The sequence below is a fragment of the Doryrhamphus excisus genome, chromosome 20 (assembly GCF_030265055.1).
Source record: "Doryrhamphus excisus isolate RoL2022-K1 chromosome 20, RoL_Dexc_1.0, whole genome shotgun sequence".
Classification (NCBI taxonomy): domain Eukaryota; kingdom Metazoa; phylum Chordata; class Actinopteri; order Syngnathiformes; family Syngnathidae; genus Doryrhamphus; species Doryrhamphus excisus.
In genome coordinates this window covers 11,386,191-11,404,877 of record NC_080485.1, presented here as the reverse complement: position 1 = coordinate 11,404,877, position 18,687 = coordinate 11,386,191, and the positions used below count along the sequence as shown (strand labels likewise).

The following is an 18,687-nucleotide window of genomic DNA, read 5'->3' as shown; positions in this document are numbered from 1 at the left end:
GCGGTGGTGTGGCCTTGATTGCGTTGCAGGTGTCAAAACCCCCCAAAATCACAAGTGATTGGCTTAAGAAGAAGTGAATGAAAGCCTAAGCCCATGAAATGGCCGTGTCTGGGTAGTTTAACTAGGCTAAGTACGGCTAAACACTGGCAGATGGTAGCATTGTGATTCGGTGGCTTCGGTGTGTGAGCAGCACAACAAAGAAAGTCCTGAAAGTGTTAAAAGTGAGAGTATTGTTCGTGTATTTGAAACGCTGAGTCAACAGATTAAGGGTTTTTCACCTCTTGCCATTTCTCCAAATTTTCAGTATCAATCTGAACAAATGGCATGTAGTTTATTTCAGGTCAACGCCAGATACCAGGAAGTTGACCCAAACAAATTCACACCTCTGCAGCAACCTGTACGCACGCTACTATCACCTAAGCTCTCCCACCATAGCAGAAGAACATGTACCATCAAAGACTTAGGGGAAGAACATTCAATATACTTTATCTGGCAAGTTTAGCTGGGGAATTCTGTAACTATTCAAAGTAAACAATGTCAACAATGTGGCAATTGCAGACTACAGTAAAATCCATTAAAAATATTACATTGCAGTACACTACTGCAGTAGTGTGGCCTTAATATTTTAGTAAATAATCCGGGCATGTGATTGAGGAATGCAGAGACCTTGCAGGGGGCGTGGCCTGAGTAGACTTTTCAGGAGTTGTGTGCAATGTTTGCAAGCACGGGGAAAGAGAGATACAGTGTGCAACTAAATGTGCATTAAATTTGGTTATTTTCAACCAAATTATACTACATTTTGACTAAATTCCTGGATGGTCTCAAATATACATGTTCATTCAAAATATCTTTACATGTAATGTTTAAAAAAAAAAGTATTTATTGCGTTAACATGTCAACAATTTGTCAAATTTCTGATTCCCTCAGTGTCAATTTTTATATATTTATGCAAAAGTCCGTCAATGGCACCTAAGCTGAGTCTCAGAGTGGTCTGGTGCTTCAGAGAGGACAGAGGGGCAGGTGGACTGGTCTGTAGCCCAGTTGGAGGTTCTCTTCCCTGAGTAGAAGCCCTGTGGGTTTCTTGATGTTTTGAGAGAACAGAGCAGTCTTCTATTCCAGGTTGAGGGTCTTCCTCCTGGTTAGACGATGAGGGTCCTCCAGGGTGTTTGTGTGTTAGGAGTTTTTTCAGGACACAGGACAGCTGGGGACTGAGAAGGAGCACCAGGGTTCCACCAACACGGAGGACTCTGGAAGCACAGTGCTATTAAACCTGTGTTGTATCATCATTTTAGTCCTAATTAAGTGTTTTTTAGGGATGAACGCACCTCTCCATCTCTTTGAGGATAATGGGCAGGCTGGCGGCCATGTTGGCTTTGGTGCCAAACTTTCTCCCAAATGGGAGATCACAGACCACTGCGTCCACACTCGCACTCGGCAAAGCAATATCTGACACAGGGGACAGATTACGTCATCTATGACGCAACCACAGTGTCCAAATACTTGGTGCTAACTGTATATTTATTCAGATTACACATTTCAGATGACTAAGTGATGATTTTTGGTGCAGATTTCCCACCAGTAGATGAAGCCTTTAGCAAGTGCATCCTGTCTCCCAGCTGTGCAAATGAGACATTGTCCCTGGCCTTATTCAGCTGTCCGTCATCAATATCCAAACCCAGGAAACAGGAAAGCTGAAAATCCAATACATATATCTATATTACTATATATTCCCTTTAATTCAGGGGTCTCAAACTCAGTTTACGTGGAGGTAGAGTCTGGATGAGGCTGGGCCCCATCAAGTATTCCACAGAAAATTAAAAACATAATCCAAAAAAGTTTTCTAAAGTTACATGTTTAGTGTTAACATAGTTATTATTCCCCATAGTAGTCGTATTTTCCCTATATGTGTTACATATTGTGCTGTAATTTTTGTGTTTGCACAGTGAATGTCGGCAGTGTTCTATCTCGTGGCCCCCCTGTTCATTCCACTGTGTGATAAGGCCACTGCCGTTCCAGTAAATGACTAATTCTGGGCATATAGAACACCCAGACTAATACTTAACTTCAATGTCAAGTGGGGACACACGTTTGAGACCCCTGCCTTAATTGTACACAGCAGATGCACATATTTGGTCCTGACCTTGTGTTCCTGGGCTGCCTCTATTAAGATGGTTCCGACTCCACACATAGGATCCAGGACACGGAAACCTGGCTGGGAAACACAACACAAATAGATGTACTTTATTATGTTCATTCATTCATTCATTATTAGAGTTAATTAACAGGTTTGAATTACTTCTATTTTTAAAATACGTATTTGTATGCACATGTACAGTGTATGTACATGTTCTGTAACATTAACATAGTATAGTATTTTAACAGTAACAATGTATTGTATTGCAATATTGTAATAAAATAAGTATTAATGTTTTGTATTGCTATATTGCAATAATAAATAAATACACAAATAAATAATAAACTAATGTATGTATTAATATATATTAACAGTAAGATTTTAATTAAATTTTAAAAGTTATTATTTATGTATTATGAGTGTGAATGGTTGTTTGTCTATATGTGCCCTGTGATTGGCTGGTGACCAGTCCAGGGTGTACCCCGCCTCTTATCCAAAGACAGTTGGGATAGGCTTCAGCATACACAAGCGACCCTAGTGAGGATAAGCGGTATAAAAAATGGATTCTGATTAAGTAATTATAAAAACAAAACTATAATCAAATGAATTATTACTAATATCCATCAATTTTCTATGCTGACTTTGGGTGAGAGGCAGGGTAAACAACCATTAACATTCATAACTCTGGGCAATGTAGAGCCTCCAACGTGTTGCATAGATTTGAACCCTAACTATGTGTCCATTAGCATAACAATATATAATACAATACAATTATTACATGATCATTATTAAAACCGTCACATTTAAACCCTCATCAGTTTCTAAAATTACTCAGCATAAAAGACTAAAGTCTAACCAAATTTCACAATACTGTACTTGGATCTCTGCCAGTTCGGCCATCGCCCAGGCAACTGTGGGCCTCAGTCCTGTCGTTTTGATGTAGCTCCGATTAGCTAAAGGTAACCTGAGGGAAAACATACAACAACTCAAACCAATACAAGACAATATGCATTCAAGGCATGCGTCCAGTGTGTAACCTGGTTAGTGGAATGCCAAGCAGACAGTGGTCATCAGTCAAGTACATGCTAATCTGCAGGACAAAAGATGAGCAGCGCTAACATTAATACTGGATTCATTAGGAGTCATAAAAACGTTTACCTCCAGCTGAGGGTTCCTCAAGTCAGCCTTCCAGCCTAACTGTCGATTGACACTCACTCCCATCACTTTGCTTATCTCCTTTGGAATAATTGGAATTATGTTATCTATACATGTACATACATACAGTATACTCTGTTTGTACTGTGATTTTATTAATTTATAGCGTGTTTTATCCTAGTAGTAATATTTCTATTAACTCATGTACCTGCATGCTGAGGATGCGTGACAGAGATCCGGAACACTTGCAGCTGATCCGAAAGGAGAATGGGACCTCTATTGCTGTCTTATCTTTAACTGAAATAAAAGAAAACAATAAGAACAAAGAGGCTGCTGCCACGTGTGACGCTCTGTCAGAACATATATGTGGAGTTTGCATGTTCTCCACGTGCTTGTGTAGGTTTCCTCCCACATTCCAAAAACATGTGTTTGGTGAACTGGAGACTCAAAGTTGTGTGAGTGATTGTTTGTAAAGGTCCTGTGATTGACTTGCGAGTGTACGGCCCCTGTCTGCATAAAGTCAACTAGGATAGGCTCCAGCTCAACCATAATCATAATGATAACTGATGCTACTGAAAATGGATGATATGGAACATGAAAATGACACTGTAAAGATGATGCAAGGTAGGCTTACTGTGTTGAAAGCAGTCTTCCTCGTTGCTTTTCCCACTGTCATCAGCACATGGCTCATCTTTAAAGTCCATCTTTCTCCTTTTCTTCATCATCTGAATGTCGTCTCTGCAAGTTTTTCTGCTGTGCAACATCTCTCCCCTTGTTTCCAGTGTCTGTTCTCCATTTTGTTCACTCCTAACCTCCTCCTCCTCCCTGTGGTCACTTCTTCTCAACTCCTCATCCTCGCCACTCCTAACCTCCTCCCTTTTTGGGACTCCTAGCTCTTCTGTGTTAGCTGTTAGCTCCCCCTGCAGGCGCTTCCATGTCATTGCAGCATCAGTCCACTGTTTCAGGTCGCTCATCAGTGTGGACTGCAGCACAGAGGCTGCCCTTACTGTGAGTATAAGAGAAATAAACAGTTACATTTATATTTATTCAGCATTTTTTGGGCAGTTTTCGTGTCCAAGCTGCTACCTGGGCTAATGATAGAAGGCAGCGACACAGGTGAGCTTTGCTTCAACAACAAGAAGAGTCTCTCTGCAGATTTGACATCTCGGATTTTGGTTATCCTTGCACAGGAGGTGAACAGCACCTTTCCTTGCAACCGCTTAATCTACAAACACAAACAATTTATGATAAAAAAGATAAGACAGCTCGATATGTACTCTAATATACAAAACTCACATCTTGACCAGCTAGTTTCTGCGTCACCTCGTCGACTAAAAATGGCTCCATTCCGTTACCAGCCGTGCAAAAATATCGAACGAAACTCGGTTCCGTGTTTGTGTCAACCATCGTGGTCACCGTTAAATCCTATCTGAACCATAAAAGCAAGTAAAAAAACTCGTTTAAGTTGAGACAAACCGCCATGTTTGTTTACACCGGAAGTGGAAGTACGTCATCAAGCGCTGCGGTTAATTTTTCAGACCAGCAGGGGGCTCTTTTTGACAACAATAAGCGTTTAGCTAAATTGAATTACAATTCATTCCACATTCCTGCGCTCTATAAGTTAATGTGACAATGTAGCGCCTTAACAATACAATAAATATCGAAAAGTCTTTATTAGGAAACATAAATTAATTTTGTATTTGTTTTAAAGAGTGTGAGCACTCATAAACACACACAAAGCAACCTTTCATGTAATCGCAAACCATCCATTCCCACAAGGCTAATGCAATGGCAGTCACACTCATGAACCATGGCCTTTTTAAATGATATTTCCTCTTTAAGCCTGGCTGAATATGGCCCCCGTGTCACGGCTAAGTGACCGACAGAGCAGTTAAAAATGTCAAAGGGGGTTACGCTTTAGTTTTTTAAATCAGAGGGTGAACTATACTCCGTGTCCGTGTGTTATATTTGGTGAAATGACATTATTTACAACACAATGCATTTCCATGCTTCAGGCGGACTCAAGTCACAATTTTCATGACCTTAGACTCAAATTGACCTGTTGAGTAATTTCCAGCAAAACAAATATTGTTACATTGTTAAAATGGCATTTTATTTTGAGACAAGTTGTAAGGACTCGGAAATTCCAAGCCTATGGCTTCGCACTTGACTTGATTTGACTTGGACTCGCTCGTCTATACTTGAAACGCGACTTGAGATTCGACCTCTAAAATCAGTAGCGGTGTTAGTTTCAATTAGTTAACATTGCTGGTTGAGTGTGTTGTTGCGTTTGATGGATCGTTTTGGTGGCGTGAACACACTTTTCACTCCAAAATCTCCCATCATAATTCATATCTCATATTGTCACTCCTGGTAAGGATTATACCAACATGATGGAGATGTATAATAGCCCACCTCACTTATTAGTTTCCTATCCTCACAGTTTCCTCCTTGGTCCATCCTTCGAGTTTAACAAAGCATCACCGAGTGGCATTGGGTGTCAGACAGCATCCATTTTTCAACGCTGTTATGTCCACTTATCTGCAGCCGTGCTAATTATTGCAAATGGCAGCAGCTGAAAAGGAGAATTAATATCGGCGTTCTGCATGGACACGTTCAATATTACGGCCTGATGAAAGTTGTCACAGTGAACGCCGGGAACACAAAGAAGCTGAATAGCAACAGAGACATTCGTCTTGTTTTAAATGCGGGCTTTCAGGGTGGTTATAATCACCATCCATCTCCAGCCGCACGTGACACGTTCTTTAGACCTTTAATGTGACTCTGAAATGCGGGGGAAATTATAATATCACCCACAGAGTTTGCATATTTTAAGGGGAGGTGGTTGCATTGCATTTTTAATCAAAACGCTTGATTTCTTACAGGAACAATGCAAGCAATTCAAAGATGAAAAGTTGTTTTACTGAACTTTTTAACTGATATCAGAAACGCAAGACTTCATGCGTTTTGCTTTGTCTTTGGCTTTTTGACACATGCTGGCTGTTTTTCCTTTTAAGATATAAAACTTTTTAGCACATGGGTTGGGTTTAGCCTGTTTAAAACATTACAAATACGTATATACATCTCGGTACCGGATATTTTTGATGATTTTAATTTTTCATTTCAGAATATTGTGTTCTCGCTCTACATATATTCTCATCTTTCATCTGGGAAAAAAAGTTTCCTTTTACATTTTTCCATTCTTTAGTAATCATCAGTAGAACATACAGTAGGTAAGTTTCAGCAAAATACCAGTCTCTATTGTGGAGTTGCATCATCACCTCTTTTTGCCTTTTGTGCAAAAAAATAATGTAAAAGATGTATAAACACGTCTCTGGGAGGGAGCGGTTGGGTTGAAAACAACAAATAAATACTTATTTTGGAGAGAATGAGTTAATAAAGGATTTATGATGGCGACTGTTTAAACCGGCAACAAATAACTGGCTTTCTTTCTTCCAATGAAAAGTCAAGATATTCAACTTGGAACACAAACTACAAGATCAATGTGTTTTAAAGAGGATAAGGTCTTTCAAGTTGGTGAAAACATCACCTGGGAACCAGTTTCGGTTAGATTTGAACCACTGTATCTTACACATTTTGGGGAAAAATAAGCAGCGCGTGTTGACTTTTATTCCTGCCTCAGGGTTTAATAAAGATTTATTCCCCTTGTGGGTAACAAACTGCAGCAGGTGTGCGTGTGTGTGCACGCACAATATGAGTTTGAAATCCGTGCAAGAGCATTTTGAGATGGAGCAACAACTTAAGAGGTCATTGTGAGGCTAAGAAGTTGTTTTCTTGTTTTAATCTTACACCGCTGTTGGACTCGTAATAAGTACGAATTGGGATTAAAGTGTCTGGCCTCCTGCTCGTCTTCAATTCTTTATCGTTTTCATTCCTTCCAATCTCATACCTCACTTCCCTTATTTCTCCCTCATCATCTTTTTATTGCCTTTCCTCCATCTTATTCCTCTCATCTTTAAACTCCAATGCAAAAGAGGCCTTTAGAAAAGATCAAGAAAAAGGAGGAGGAAGACTTGAGTGTATGAATGAGTGTGTGTGTGTGTGTGTGAGACATCAGCACATTGAAATATTAATTTGCTCTTAGAGGAGTGCGAAGCGTGTCAGCGGTGAGTCAGAGAGGGATGAAGAAGCAAACGCTGCGTCCATCTGACACAAGCCACACATTAACGAGATGGCGTAGCGTGATGGAGCAAGCACCCGGGGCGTGTCGAGTACCGTTCGCGCTCCCTCAGCACAATCTACCACGGCACAATTTGAAGCACCCTCCCCATAAATAATATGTAAGTTGCATTATGAACTGGAGTCATCATAAAACCTCTATGAGCTGTTCAGGCGATGTCTAAAGTCATGTTTTAGTGTCATACATGTAATAACTGTACCGCCAGTCTCCATTTTAGAATGGAGTGGCCACCGTACTTCTTGCTGTTGCTCAGCAAAGCAAACAAACAATTGTAGCCTAGGATAATAACTGTAAAGAGTTGTGCATTCAGGCTGGAGCCATGTTGTTTGTCTATAGGACCCTATGAAATCCTTCTGATTTTTTCCCCAAATTCTGTGTTTTTTTGTTTAAATTTCAGTCCAAATTAAAAAATTACATAGATTTTGTCACACGTAAATGTTTCAGATCATCGAACAAATGTAAATATTAGTCCGTAACAACATACATGCCCTGTGATTGGCTGGCGACCAGTCCAGGGTATACAGCTGGGATAGGCTCCAGCACCCCCGCGACCCTAGTGAGGATAAGCGGTAGAAAATGAATGAATGAATGAACATACATGGCAGAGTTTCAACACAAAAAAACACTGCTGAAGGTTCATCTCAATTTTGCCAGAAACATCTTGATGAACCCCAAGATCTTTAGGAAAATACCAAAATAATACCCAAAATAAGATTAACTTTTTGGAAGGTGTGTGTCCCATTACATTTGACATAAAAGTAATGCATTTCAGAAAAAGGACAGTAAAATATGGTGGTGGTAGTGTGGTGGTCTTGGGCTGTTTTACTGCTTCGAGACTTGGGGAACCATGAATTCTGCTGTCTACCAAAAATACCTGAAGGAGAATGTCCGGCCATCTGTTTGTACCTTCAGCCTGAAACCAACTTGGGTTCTGCGGCAGGACAATGATCCAAAACACACCAGTAAGTCCACCTATGAATGGATGAAGAAAAACAAAATTAAGACTTTGGATTGGCGTAGTCAAAAACCTGACCTGAATCCTATTGAGGGACTTTGGGACGAACTTAAAAAGGCACTTTGTGCTGTAAAACGATCCAATATGACAAAGTTATGACACCAACTTTCTCTGGTGTTTCAGGTGCAGTTTCGACATGTTTATTTCGGGATGGAACGGCTTTCTGATGAGATTCTGCTATGATTGAGGGGTTCGCCGGGGAAATACTTCCCCGCACAAACATTCCACCTCCTAACAATGACAGCATTTCACTCACATTATGTCAATTTTCACGAGATTCCGCGTTTAATTGGCCACTTACACGATTCCGGCCCTATTTGTCCTATCACACACCAGCTGTTTGCCCATTCACATACACGCATGATGTAAACTAATACTTTGTTTTTGAAAATTTTGCCCTCCCCCATCTGGCCGAGAATCTCGTGCATGATCCCCAGCTTAAACGCGCCCAAATTCCAGTCCAATTTTTAGCCGTCGTAACCTGAGCTGCAGTCAAGAGGCGCTGTGTCACTTCCCCATGCCTGGCAAAATTCTACAAGCTCTTGTCCCAGATAATAAAGAACATCTCTTAACACCCTCCACTTGCCCCATATTTAATCTAGTGCAAAAAAGTCAACATCACACCACCACCAAGTCCACCGCTGTTCCATTTAGCTAAATAAAAAGCCCTGAAAGAAGCCCTTGGCCTATTTATCAGTATTTAAAGACTTTGTCGCTATTATTTTCACTCCCAAGGTGCCTCTGGCTTATTCTCGGGACCCCCCCCCCACCCCCACCACTACCACACACACATTTCACAGTAGGAGGATTAATTTAAATTGCATTTGTTAAAGATAGCTCTTGAAAAAAAAAAGAAGACAGAGGTTTTGTGTTCTGGGTCGCTTTTCGGCTGCAGGTCCTGGTCCCCCGTGACTAAGGGGGAGGTCTAAGTTTACGGCTCAGCTTGTTTCTGTAGGCGATTTGTTTTGGTTGAAAGTCAACTGCAGCAGGCAGACAAAGGAGAGAAATAGAAGCTAGAGAGGCCCGCTGGGTGAGAAAGCAGCTTGAAATGTGAACATTTTAACATTTGTTTCAAATTTGAAATGGAATGCGGCCACTAAACATTTATGAAATATTATATTATCTGTGAGCGCAGCCACTATGATACTTTTGTTCTTTTTTTTGGTAACTTATCCATTAAAAATCTCTTTACAGATGATCCATGAGCTACTAAACAAGTCAACATGGGCCAGCTGCTGTCATCAGAAGAAGACCTCTCCGGAGCAAAACACGCCATTGGCTCACTGCTATACCGGACTATGCTAGAAGGTGGAGCCATACCTGACCTAGGTGTGGTGCACCCGCTGCTGCTCACCAATCAGGATGAGGAATACAGGTCCCGCCTCCAGGAACAACTACTGCAGGTAAACAAGACAAGTAACAAAAACAGAAATAATACTTACCTGTGTCAAAACGTATAACATTTTATGAATTCATTCATTCATTCAGGCGAGAGGCGGGGTACACCCTGGACTGGTCACCAGCCAATCACAGGGCACATATAGACAAACAACCATTCACACTCACATTCATACCTATGGACAATTTGGAGTCACCAATTAACCTAGCATGTTTTTGGAATGTGGGAGGAAACCAGAGTACCCGGAGAAAACCCACGCATGCACGAGGAGAACATCAGAGCATATCATAACAATTTTTAAAATACTGTGTAAAAATGTGCAATGTAATGACATTGTTGCTTTTTTGACCATGATCTGCGAGAGAAAGAGTTCAGCCCTCTCCAAAGAGTTGCACATTTTGTCATTTGACTAAGGGCAAATTACCATTTAAAAACAACCTTGCTATTACGTGCCATTAAAGACAGAAAAATGAAAGCAATAAAAGCTAAACTATACTATAATAAATACAACCTCATTCTAACATTTGGTCCTTTGATGGAGGGCTATTATGTTGAGAAATGCTCATCATATCACATGCTGTTAGAGGCAGAAAAATAAGTATGAATTCAAATGTCAGGTCCCTGTTGATGCTAAAAGATGCTTTCATGGAATCCCAGCAGACCCCAGCGAATGGTTGCAAAATGTGACAAATGGAAAAACCCAATTTGTGCTGCTTTTAACTGTATAATTTGCTCTTACTGTTATTTTAGTTTAAATTCAGGTTTGCACATGAAGAAACAACTACATGCAGTAAAGCATGCAGTTACACGCCCTATTAAGCCAAAGCATGTCCTGAAATTAAATGAAAATTATGAATAATTGTGAGACAGCGCCCTCTGTTGGTGTCATACCTGCAGCACTCTTTTTCTGTAGCACACGACTCCACAAAGGAATATGTGAATATGCATGCTAGATATGCTCATAGATGTTTGTTCCTTCCAGATGCAGGGTGACATTGGCAAAAAGGCGCCCACCTACCTGAGGGATCTGATTGGACGGCTGTCTTCATTCTCAGATGAGCCCCGCCTGGCCGGCCTGCTGGGATTGGCGGTTACCATGGTGATGGACATGCTCTACATGTCATCCAAGCAGTTGTCCCCTGGGGGGAAAGTAAAGGCAGCGGGGTCATCATCACGCCAGGTACTGCCTATGTTGCGATGGCGGCTAGTTTCAACAGTCACTGAATGAACCGTCACCTCCAGCAGAGGGTGTGGGAGCTCCAGGAGGTCATGGAGGAGTACTTGAAGCGCTGCAGGATCAACCTGAGCGATAAGACTCGACTGTACCAGGACTCTTTGAGACTGGAGGGCCAGCTCAGTCTCACCCTGACCCAGCTGAAGACCTGTCTGCTTGGGGGGGAATGTGACTCCAGGTGGGTGAATATTGGGAGTAGTAAGAATCAGTTTATTGACACATTGTTGGACCTGCAGGTCTTTGAGGTTCTGGGCCAGCGGAGCAGCATTCCACACCCAAATGTTGGTTCACCTGGCGAGAATGGAGGGGCGGGAAGAACCCGTGGCGGCAAGGGCTGTGCTGGAGCAATACAAGGAGGATCTGGCACAGATTGTACCTGCTTTCAGGTTAATGCAAACAACTGCAGCATCTAAGTGTGCAAAAGTATTGGGCCAACACACAAATGACAGAAAATGAAGAGTGGAAGCTGTTATTACTTTTTCACTTTCACTTTCACTTTCTGTAGGTATTCCATTATTTAGTAGTTTGCCACACACCAGATGTAAAAAAAAAGCATGTGAAGAAGTCCGAACTGGATGCACACACACAAACGAAGATCCTGTTACGACTATGACGGCAAAAGCACACAAAATAAACATTAATTAGCGTATCTGTCTTAACTTTTAAGTCAACATCTTGTCAAAAGTGACAGCAATGTATGAAAATAAAAGCATAAATGCGTCATTTGGACACACCGGATCCGCAATGACTGACTGTACAAGATGTTTATTCACAAATGCCACGCAAATTAGCTTCTTCCTGACAACCTGTCATGTTAAAATATATATTTTTTTATTATTATTATTCTTTCAAGGCGTTACAAGTCAAACACAGTGGATGTTGTGAAAAGTCGAGGTGGTCTCCCCCTGCCGTGCGAGGGACCCGAGGAAGGAGCCATGACCGGAATCATGCTGACTGACAGGGAGTCGGGAAAGAGCGTGAGCATCACGCTCGCCGCCATGCAGGCCGAGATAGGTAATGTAAACTGCTCAAGATGGGCCCTTGGAATGCAAATCTTTAATAAAGAAATGAATTACTTATTTTTATACACAGTAGACCAGGGATTTTACTTGCGTGGCACAGTGAGACTCCCCTCAGAGAATACAATATGGTTGGGGCCTCCCCTAACCCAGAAAAACGGATTTGATGGAGCTTATTCTGTTTACTCTCTCACTATCGGAACTAAACTTTTAAATGTTTAAACATGACAGACTTATTTTTCTCAAGCTGCTTCACATCCTGGGGTAGGCCTGCCCTCGGAAACTCAGTTTCTCTGTTCCAGAGGTTGTTGAATGTTTCATTTAATATAAATATGTCAGACATAATTTTAATTAATTATGCTGCAGAGGTCAAACTTTTACCTTAAGAAACCTGTACAGAAAATGCTTCATAATAAGTAATAGAATATTATGAATTCATGCATTCATTCACTTTCTATTGCTTATCCTCACAAGGGTCGTGGGGGTGCTGGAGCCTATCCCAGCTGTTTTTAGGCGAGAGGCGGGGTACACCCCGGACTGGTGGCCAGCCAATCACAGGGCACATATAGACAAACAACCATTCACACTCACATTCATACCTATGGACAATTTGGAGTTGCCAATTAACCTAGCATGTTTTTGGAATGTGGGAGGAAACCGGAGTACCCGGAGAAAACCCACACATGCACAGGGAGAACATGCAAACTCCACACAGAGATGGCCGAGGGGGGAATCGAACTCGGATCTCCTAGCTGTGAGGCCTGCACGCTAACCACTTGCCCAATGTGCACAACTGAATCCAACCAATAATATGGAAATACTATACTATACATAATGTATATTTAAACAAATTTTATTAACTATTTTTAAATTAAAAATCTTAAAAAAATTTCAAAAGCCATCCCTCTTGGTACCGGCCATTTTTGATGATTTTGATGGATTTTTCAAGACACAAGGCATTGTGTTCTTGGACTATATGGACATGGTATATACCAAAAGAAAGTTTAGACTCTCATCTTTCATCAGAAAAGAGGTTTGTTTTTACCCTTTTGTGTTCTTTAGTAATCAGCAGTAGAATATGGGTTATCGATCATACTTGCACCCTTTTGCTGGTTCCATTCAAAGTTCAAGAAAGCTACCAGTCAGTTTGCATGACAGCACATTAAAACAACATTTCTGACCTTCATTTTGCAGCTTCTTTATCCCCATCTCTGAACCTGGACCTGGTCACCTCGGATCAGTACGCCCAGGCCTTTGTGGAACAGCTCTTCTCCGAAGCAGGACCCGTAGCAGAGCTCAAGAACTACTTCAACAACGTCAGCGCTAAGCTAAACGTGCTCAGAACCGGACCTCCAGGTTGTGACCGCAAAGAGACGGGACAGTGTCCAGACGTGTTGGCTGAGGGAATGCATGAAGGACAGGCATCAGAAGTAGGCCGGAGAGATGAAGATTTGAAGTTGAGTATTGTAGAAACAGAGAAGATGTAATACCCCAGAAGTTCTAATATTATACAGTACTAGAATAATACTTTACCAAACTGACACTTGATTACATTGTCATCCATCATCCATTCCAGATAACCAGATTTAACAAATACTTATTTTATATCATTTGGATTAAATGGTACATACTTAATAGGGGTGCTTTTTCTGTTTTGGAATAAAACTGCTCTATGCGCTTAACAGTTGTGTGTGTATTTGTCGTCATTGGAGATAGAAAGACATTTGTAGTTTGAAATGGCAAAATATAGAAATAACCACCATCATCCACATGTGTATGATGGACTGGAATGTGTGGATTCAGTACGTGTATATCTGGTATGATGTACAAAACTAGCGCAGTGTGGTCGTCACATTGTCAAAGCATGGAACAACTGTACAATGTCCCATTACGCTCTATGCATGTGAAGGCACCGTGAGGCATCTTGTGTTCACAGGAGAGGTCCTTTGTGTTAAGTGTCGCTCCATTGGGAAAGGTTGAAAGTGCGATGTCTCACTCCCACCCTGCAGTGCGGCCTCCACTGTGTGTGTGTGTGTACGCGGATGTCAAACCAGAGTGCAGGTTGTGTGTCTGTGCTCACAGATGGAGTGAACTCAAGTGATGCCTTGATGGTCTTCCTAAGTTTGGGCCGCTATACAGTACCTTGCCGTGGATGAGTCACATTTCACAGCACCAATTACTGCTAATGCTGCCTGATTGCTGTTATTACTCTCACTCTTGTACCCGCTCTTCCTCCATCCGCACCGTCTTCCTTCCTTTTATTACTGACTGGCCCTCGCAATGTCAAACTCAAATAGTATAGATAGATACTAAATTGTGTGAGCGTTACCGTGGCAACAGCTCATCACACCGTTGCCCACGGCTTGTCGTCAGACTGATATGAAGTAGGTAATGTAGGTGATAAAAAATGCGTAAAAACACTTGTCAAAGATCCTTTATGACAGGACTGCATGTTTTTACTGCAAAAACGAAACACAAAGATCCTCTATATGACATGAGAATTAACTGCAAAAACACTAGTCAAAGAACCTTTGTGGTACGGGAGCATTCGTTTACGAGTCCACAATTCGGGTCGGTGCCCGTCATTGAATGGTGATGATTGGTTCCTGCAGCCAAAACCATTGCTCTACATGATATGAGCATTCTGCTCTTTTTGAGAAGCTAGTCCAAAAATGCTTGTCAAAGATCCTCTACTCTTCTTTTTCTGATTACCCTCAGTAATTTTTCCACCATGTCTCCAATGGAATCAATATCAAGCGTATGCAGCTGTTCTCTTAAGTTTATGCAGACCATTAAGTGCACGTCCGTGCCGTCATGGCAGCACATTCCAAAGCCACAAAGGCTGCTGTATTGATTTAGTAGCCCCGCTGATTCAATTCATTTCACGTTAGCAAAATTAACTGGCAGCCATTTGGAAATTCTTTAAAAGACACCTTCCATCAGAATGATCTCACTCTCACCGGGGAAGGGAAAAACGCTTTGAAATCTTAAATTCTGCTTTTTTTTTTCTTACTGCAACTTCTCAATGTTTCATCTCATGTAGTCATCTAAAATAGTAAAATGTCATGATTTATGTGTTACACAAACACACAAACGCTGGATGCAGGGCAGAGTGCAGACTTTGGTATTTGCCTGACATTTCATTCTAATCTCTTATGTTTCTGAGTGTGTGTGTGCGAGTACACATACAAATGAAGAAACAAAAACATTAATGTATTCTTATGTTTGTGTGAATACTGCAAACTAAGTCCGTTCAACCTTGCCATCAGTTTTTTTCCATCTGAATTGTGACAATAACCATAGAACAGGAAATGGAATGTATTGAAACACATTCCTCATAAGAGTTTAAATGAGAAATATCAATCGAACTTTATAAACACATATCATCTGTGATGAGAACAAGATGGGACCAACAACAGAGCCCTGTGGCACACCACCATACATACATAAAAATGAGCTACTCTTCCCTAAGCTTCCTAGAACATTTGTGAAGCCTTGGTTTTATATTCACCACATCATAGTTAGATAGTGGAAAGCTCCATTTTGATTTAGTTTACCTGCCAGACGCTCACGTCAAACTGGATCATCTCCCCGCAGGCTGGTGGTTCCTTATTCAAAAGTCAGCTCACATGTCTGCCACCTATTTCAATTCCAGCCTCGTTCTCGGGGCAGAATAAAGTCAGACCCAAGAGACTAGGGAGTTATGTGAACTAGTTTCACATCGAGACAGTAGAATGACACATGCAGCTTGTTTTTTTTTTCTTGTTACCTTGTAGGGGCTAGGTGTCTTGAAGGTGTTATGGAGGACTTGTGCAGTGAAGAGTATTGGTGAACCTCTAGCAGCATCGAGACAGAAACAAAGACAGGGATTAATAAAACAACAATGTGCTTTAAACAGCTTCAAGGTTGGTTGGTTATTATGTTGCGTTGTGATGATGAAGTCAGTTAAAACACACTAAAATTTAGGTCATTATTTCAAGACAAAATGCTAAAACTCAGATCAGTTATGTTAGCATTAGCAAGCACTCATTTGTGTAAGCATTCACATAGCATAGCATAGCATAGCGTTACCTCTCCACAGCCTGTGGTACAGAATAAGGAAGACAATCCATGATGACTTGGCATGTATTCACCATCAGGATGTATTCTTCCTCTGTTGTTTTATCACCTACTCTATACCCACCATCGCTGCTAGCACCCCCTAGTGGATCTTGCGGTATTACACCCAAACACCAACAAAGGAGATTTGGATTATTTTAGACGCAAATATGTTTAAAAATAGTGGGGTGTCTGTGAATTTTATATATAAGACATTAATTATTACTACTTCTAACTGAACTAACTAAACATATTTATGCATTTTAAAATGGTTTATAACCGTGTTAACTTATTGTATCTTTTTATGTACCTTACACTAGCATAGCATAGCATAGCATAGCATAGCATAGCATAGCATAGCATAGCATAGTGGTACTGGTCCTTGTTGCTTTAATATTTTAGTTGGCACTCACTTAAATAATCTTTGGAAAGCCAATATTTTTAAATGTATTGTTATAATATTTGGTTATGTATCATTATATATTTTTATATATTGTAATTTATAAATTGTTATTTATACATTATCATTTTATAATATTTGGTTATGTATCATTATACATTTTAATTTATTTTCATTTATACATTATTTAAATTTATACATTACATTTTTTAATTACAAATTTGTTATTTTGTTTATAATAATTGTATTTTGGTTTTATCATACTTCTATAGGTTTTATTTACTTAGCTTATATTATTATTTGTAGGGATGTCCAATATTGCCATAAAAATGACATATTGGTACCGTAACCGGTATTGTTTTTTTTGTTTTTTTTATAAATGTCTTAGCATATTTACTTTCCAAGCTATCAAAGTGGCCTGTTTCATTTCTGGAAAAGGTTTGGAAACTCCTGATTTAAGCCATCCAATTTGGTTCCCTGCCTGCTAAAGACAAATTAGCCACTGTGTCGTCTGTTCGGTATGTTAAAAATAGGAGTGCATATATACACTAACGTCACTCCTGTCAGCCTTACCAGCTGCTGCGCCAGCACACACGGGGCTAGCAGGCAGGCCGGGCCAAAAATTTAATTTTATTTTGCTGCTTTCAAGTCATGTCAACATGCCAGCGAGCCGAATCCATGCATCTGCTTCCGGCACAGGAAGCGGGATGCTTAGATGGTGGCGCATAGAGGCACAGCTAGAGTGATGAAGCAGGTGAAAGTCAAGCATCTGGCAGGCCATGGGTGGATGTACAAGAAATACTCCATAGATGCATCCGAGTGTGTTACTGTGGCCTTTCGTCTTTTATTATGACCCACGCTGTCTGATGAGTGGAAACAATGCACCCTTCACTAGGTCTTCTCGGAGATAAACACAATTCATCAGCAACGATTCAGCTGTCTCCTCCATCGACAAGACAGTTAATTAGACGCTTGCACAAATCATGTCATTGTCATCCACAGAAGAAAAAGATGCTCCGCGAGAGACAAAGGACGGAGACAGAGAAAAGAGATGCTTCATAAAAATGAAATGACCTTTGAAAACAGGTCTTTTTTTTCTTTACTGCAAAAGGCTAATGTATCAAGCCTTCAAATTTAGAGGGCATCTGTGTAGCGCTGTGTAGGTCTGGACCCCACATGCAGAGAACAAAAAAGCCTCTTTAATGAAAGTCACACAAAGTACGACAAAGCCAACAAAGGAGGGACCCGCAAGCGCTGGCTGAGCGTTTTCTTGAGGCGACAAAAGGCACCATAAAATCTTACTGTTATCAAGGAAAAGCAGACGGCCAGGCTGGATGGCAGCGAGACAACTGGGCATACGACTACAGGCAACAGTTGTTAAAATGTCCATAAAGTAAAGAAAAAGTCAAAGATAGAAGAAAGAACCAGCGTCTCCCAGGTACAAACGTTTGGTTTTAACTAGCCAGACAGCCAATCGGAAGCAGGAGTGCCCAGATGTCCCGCCTCCGGCCGGAGTAAGGGTCTTGGACGATGGAGACAACACAGAAGCGGAGAAGGTAAGGGTGGATAAAGTGCAGAACAGGAGGGGCAAACAGGAGTACAAGGTTTGCTGGTAAATAACATATAAATATCAATAAATATAACATAACATAACATAACATAACATAACATAACATAACATAACATAACATAACATAACATAACATCAACATCTTTTTACCTCAGAGTCAGAGTCATTTTCTTTTCTTAATATAATGGCTTTATTCTCATCATATTTTTACTTTATTCATATATTATAACTTTTTGCTCAGCCTAATTTGTCCAAAAAATACATAAAAATGAAAAAATACAAAAAATAATTTGTTTTGTTTCTAATGTTACGACCTTTTGAAAAAAAAATTCAACTCTATGCTAGTAAAATGACTACAAACCTCATGAAAGGGAGACGGCATACCTTTGTGGAGTGAAAACCCTTCTTTGGTGCTAATTTCCGACTTGAATCCAGATAGAATGAGTTAGACTTTTGTTTACA

The 18,687-nt window shown here is 40.7% G+C and overlaps 2 protein-coding genes and 1 long non-coding RNA gene across 9 annotated transcripts; 1 reads left to right on the top strand and 2 right to left on the bottom strand.

Annotated features, from left to right (window-relative positions):
* Positions 1–860: 860 nt before the first annotated feature.
* thumpd2 (THUMP domain containing 2) lies at positions 861–6,220 on the bottom strand. 2 transcript variants are annotated; one of them, XM_058058986.1, is made up of 11 exons: positions 4,613–6,220; positions 4,376–4,514; positions 3,924–4,295; positions 3,498–3,586; positions 3,293–3,370; positions 3,172–3,224; positions 3,011–3,098; positions 2,141–2,212; positions 1,577–1,691; positions 1,326–1,446; positions 861–1,247 (listed from the first exon to the last, which is right to left on the bottom strand). In XM_058058986.1, the coding sequence occupies exons 1-11, from the start codon at positions 4,694–4,696 to the stop codon at positions 896–898; spliced, it is 1,563 nt and encodes a 520-aa protein (XP_057914969.1). In that variant the 5' UTR covers positions 4,697–6,220; the 3' UTR covers positions 861–895. The 2 variants fall into 2 exon arrangements, with proteins under 2 accessions (XP_057914969.1, XP_057914968.1); XM_058058985.1 differs by having other exon boundaries at positions 4,586–6,216.
* LOC131108161 (uncharacterized) lies at positions 4,160–13,833 on the top strand. 3 transcript variants are annotated; one of them, XM_058058989.1, is made up of 7 exons: positions 4,160–4,297; positions 9,700–9,908; positions 10,887–11,084; positions 11,150–11,316; positions 11,375–11,524; positions 11,992–12,152; positions 13,352–13,833. In XM_058058989.1, exons 2-7 carry the CDS (start codon positions 9,729–9,731, stop codon positions 13,642–13,644), a joined length of 1,149 nt encoding a protein of 382 aa, XP_057914972.1. In that variant the 5' UTR covers positions 4,160–4,297; positions 9,700–9,728; the 3' UTR covers positions 13,645–13,833. The 3 variants fall into 3 exon arrangements, with proteins under 3 accessions (XP_057914972.1, XP_057914970.1, XP_057914971.1); XM_058058987.1 differs by having other exon boundaries at positions 11,147–11,316; XM_058058988.1 differs by lacking the exon at positions 4,160–4,297 and adding an exon at positions 9,338–9,535 and having other exon boundaries at positions 11,147–11,316.
* LOC131108162 (uncharacterized) lies at positions 8,077–16,336 on the bottom strand. 4 transcript variants are annotated; one of them, XR_009120415.1, is made up of 8 exons: positions 16,229–16,336; positions 15,927–15,993; positions 15,715–15,850; positions 13,339–13,555; positions 11,141–11,498; positions 10,923–11,043; positions 9,826–9,902; positions 8,077–8,462 (listed from the first exon to the last, which is right to left on the bottom strand). It is a non-coding gene; the product is annotated as an uncharacterized LOC131108162 (long non-coding RNA). The 4 variants fall into 4 exon arrangements; XR_009120414.1 differs by having other exon boundaries at positions 11,141–13,555; XR_009120416.1 differs by having other exon boundaries at positions 9,831–9,902; positions 11,141–13,555.
* Positions 16,337–18,687: the final 2,351 nt, after the last annotated feature.